The sequence below is a fragment of the Carlito syrichta genome, unplaced genomic scaffold, assembly GCF_000164805.1.
Source record: "Carlito syrichta isolate Samal-C Ts95f unplaced genomic scaffold, Tarsius_syrichta-2.0.1 Scaffold303646, whole genome shotgun sequence".
In the NCBI taxonomy this organism is placed as follows: Eukaryota; Metazoa; Chordata; class Mammalia; order Primates; family Tarsiidae; genus Carlito; species Carlito syrichta.
Window position 1 is genome coordinate 3,085 of NW_007247742.1, and position 2,428 is coordinate 5,512.

A 2,428-nucleotide genomic window follows, 5' to 3' on the forward strand; every position below is an offset into this window, starting at 1 on the left:
GGAGTCTCACTCTGTCATCCTGGCTGCAGGGCAGTGGCACACTCACAGCCACCGCAGCCTCAATCTGCTGGGCTCAGGCAATCCTTCTGCCTTATCCTTCCAAGGAACTGAACCACAGGCATAGGCCACCATGTCCGGCTAATTTTTTTTTTATTTATTGTAGAGGCAAGGTCTTGCCAAGTTGCCCAGAGTGGTCTTGAACCCATGAGTGCAGGCAGTCCTCTGGCCTCTACCTCCCAAAGTGCTGGAATTATAGGCATGAGCCACAGTGCCCAGCTGTTTTGTGAAACTTGTCTTAGGCTGGGCATGGGATCTCACGCCTGTAATCCTAGTGCTTTGAGGTTGAGGTGGGAAGATTGCTTGAGCCTAGGAGTTCAAGACCATCTTAGGCAGCAAAGCAAGACAAAAAAAATCAAAACATTAGCTGGACATGGTAGCATGTGCTTGTGGTCCCAACTACTCAGGAGGTTGAGGCAGAAGGATCTCCTAAGCTCAGCAGTGAGCTGTGATTGTGTCACTGCCCTCCAGCCTGGACAACAGTGAGATTCTAACTCAAAAAAAAAAAAGAATTGTTTTGCGAAACTTTTGCTTTGTTAGATTGTAAATGTGTTTTACTGGGGGTTGCTATTTTAAAAGTTTGCGCCCTGTGGGTGCAGGGCTTTTTCAGGAGCTGGGTGAGCTGAGTGGTAAGTGTGCGGAACAGGGCTAGACATGCTGCTCTCAGAGTCACCTGCCCCCCTCACCTCCCTCGCCCATCTCCCCAGGTACCGGTGGCCTCCTGGTTTGACAACATGAGTGACACGGAGCTCCACGACCTCCTCCCCTTCTTCGAGCAACTCAGCCGTGTGGACGACGTGTACTCAGTGCTCAGGCAGCCACGGCCAGGGAGCTAGTGAGGGTGATGGGGCCAGGACCTGCCCCTGACTGAGGACGCCCCCACTTCCTTCCACGCAGACTCTGCCCGGGCGTGCTCTTTAAGAAAACCCATGGGCAGCTGCCACACTCAGTGCCATGGAGAACCGGGTGTCTCCCCTGCCAGCCCCTCCAGGCTAGGTAGGGGCAGCAGGCCGCACCGAGGACGATGAGCCCCCGGGCCCCTGTGTCAGTGCCTTCGAACTTCTTCCCCTTTCTCAGGGGACCTGGGGAGCCCTGCCTGCCGCTCCTCCTTTCTCTCTCCTCTCTCCATGCTGCCAGGTTTCTCTGCTGCCAAAGTGGGCCCCTTGGCCCCTTCTGGTTCTGCTTTGGGGAGCAGGGTTTCTGCTGCCCCCTGCCTTGGACCTTCCAGTCGGGAACGGTGGACACCAAGTGCCTTGCCTAGAGCCCTCTTCCCCACCCAACTCTCCCAGGGGCAAAGTCTTTTCAGCTCTAGGGTGGTAGGGGAGAACCAGTCCTCTCCCCCACCTCCTCTTCTGGGACTGATAGAGGCCCCCACCAGTGTCTTTCTCTGCCTTGGAGGGAGGGGAGGAGAGAAGGTCTCTTACCACTGGTGAAGGGAGCAGAGGTCTAGCCTTCAGGCCCGACGGTCCTGCTTCTCCAGGGCTGAGGGCTGTTTCCCACATCACCCAAGTCCCAGCCCCTTCCTTCTGCCTTAACCAGCCCACAGCCCAGGGGCTTGGCTCCCCCAGCTCTGAGTGTGGGGCACAGGCAGGACCCCCTTGTGGTGCCATATAAATATGTATATGTGTATATAGGTTTTTAGGGAAAGGAGAGAGGGAAAGGTCGGGGCAGAGACCCCCATCCCTCACCCCTTTCCTGGGCCCAGAAGTTGGGGCGGGGGGGAGGATTTTTACATTTTTTAAACTGCTATTTTCTGAATGGAACAAGTTGGGTCAAGGGGCCCCAGGCCCCGTTCTCTGTCCCCCATACCCCTTTTGCTCCATTCATTCATTCAGAATTTCTTGAGCACCTTCTGTGCCCAGCACTGTGCTAGGCCCACCAGCTAAGTGTGTGGGGGGGTCTCTGCACCCCCTAATCGGTGCCTCCCCACCCACTCCAGACTTCACCGGTGCCTTTGGGGGATCTATAGGAGGTGGGACCTTCTTGTGGGGTTTGGGGGTCTCCAGGAAGCCTGGCCAAGCCGTCCCCCTCCCCCGTGCCAACCCCATCTCCTGCAGCCCCCTGTCTCGCCCCCTGCTGGCTGGGGGCAGCTCCCAGGACGTCTGCTTTCCAATTCTGACTCGTTTCTGAAACCCCTTCTCATACATGATGAGGCTGGAGGTCAAGGCCTTGGGCTCTCCCCAGGGCCTAACGGTTAAGGGGACCCGTGTACCAGTGCCAAGGGGGATGTCAAGTGGAGATGCCGCCCTCCCACACCAGAGCGGGTAGGGCGGGGGAGGAAGTGATCGGCCTGAATGGGGTGGCCTTCCCGCTTAAGTGCCTTCTCTGAGAGCCCCGCAGCGTGATGACTAAAGAGAAAGCCAGACCCCCA

At 57.2% G+C, this 2,428-nt stretch overlaps 1 protein-coding gene across 1 annotated transcript in view; it reads left to right on the forward strand.

Moving 5' to 3' along the window:
• The window catches only part of CTDSP1 (CTD small phosphatase 1), a 5,268-nt gene extending 2,840 nt beyond the window's left edge, over positions 1 to 2,428 (forward strand). The window contains exon 7 of the mRNA XM_008058898.2: positions 765 to 2,428. Within this exon, the coding sequence (XP_008057089.2) occupies positions 765 to 893 (129 nt within the window). The 3' untranslated portion in view covers positions 894 to 2,428. The remainder of the gene's footprint in view (positions 1 to 764) is intronic.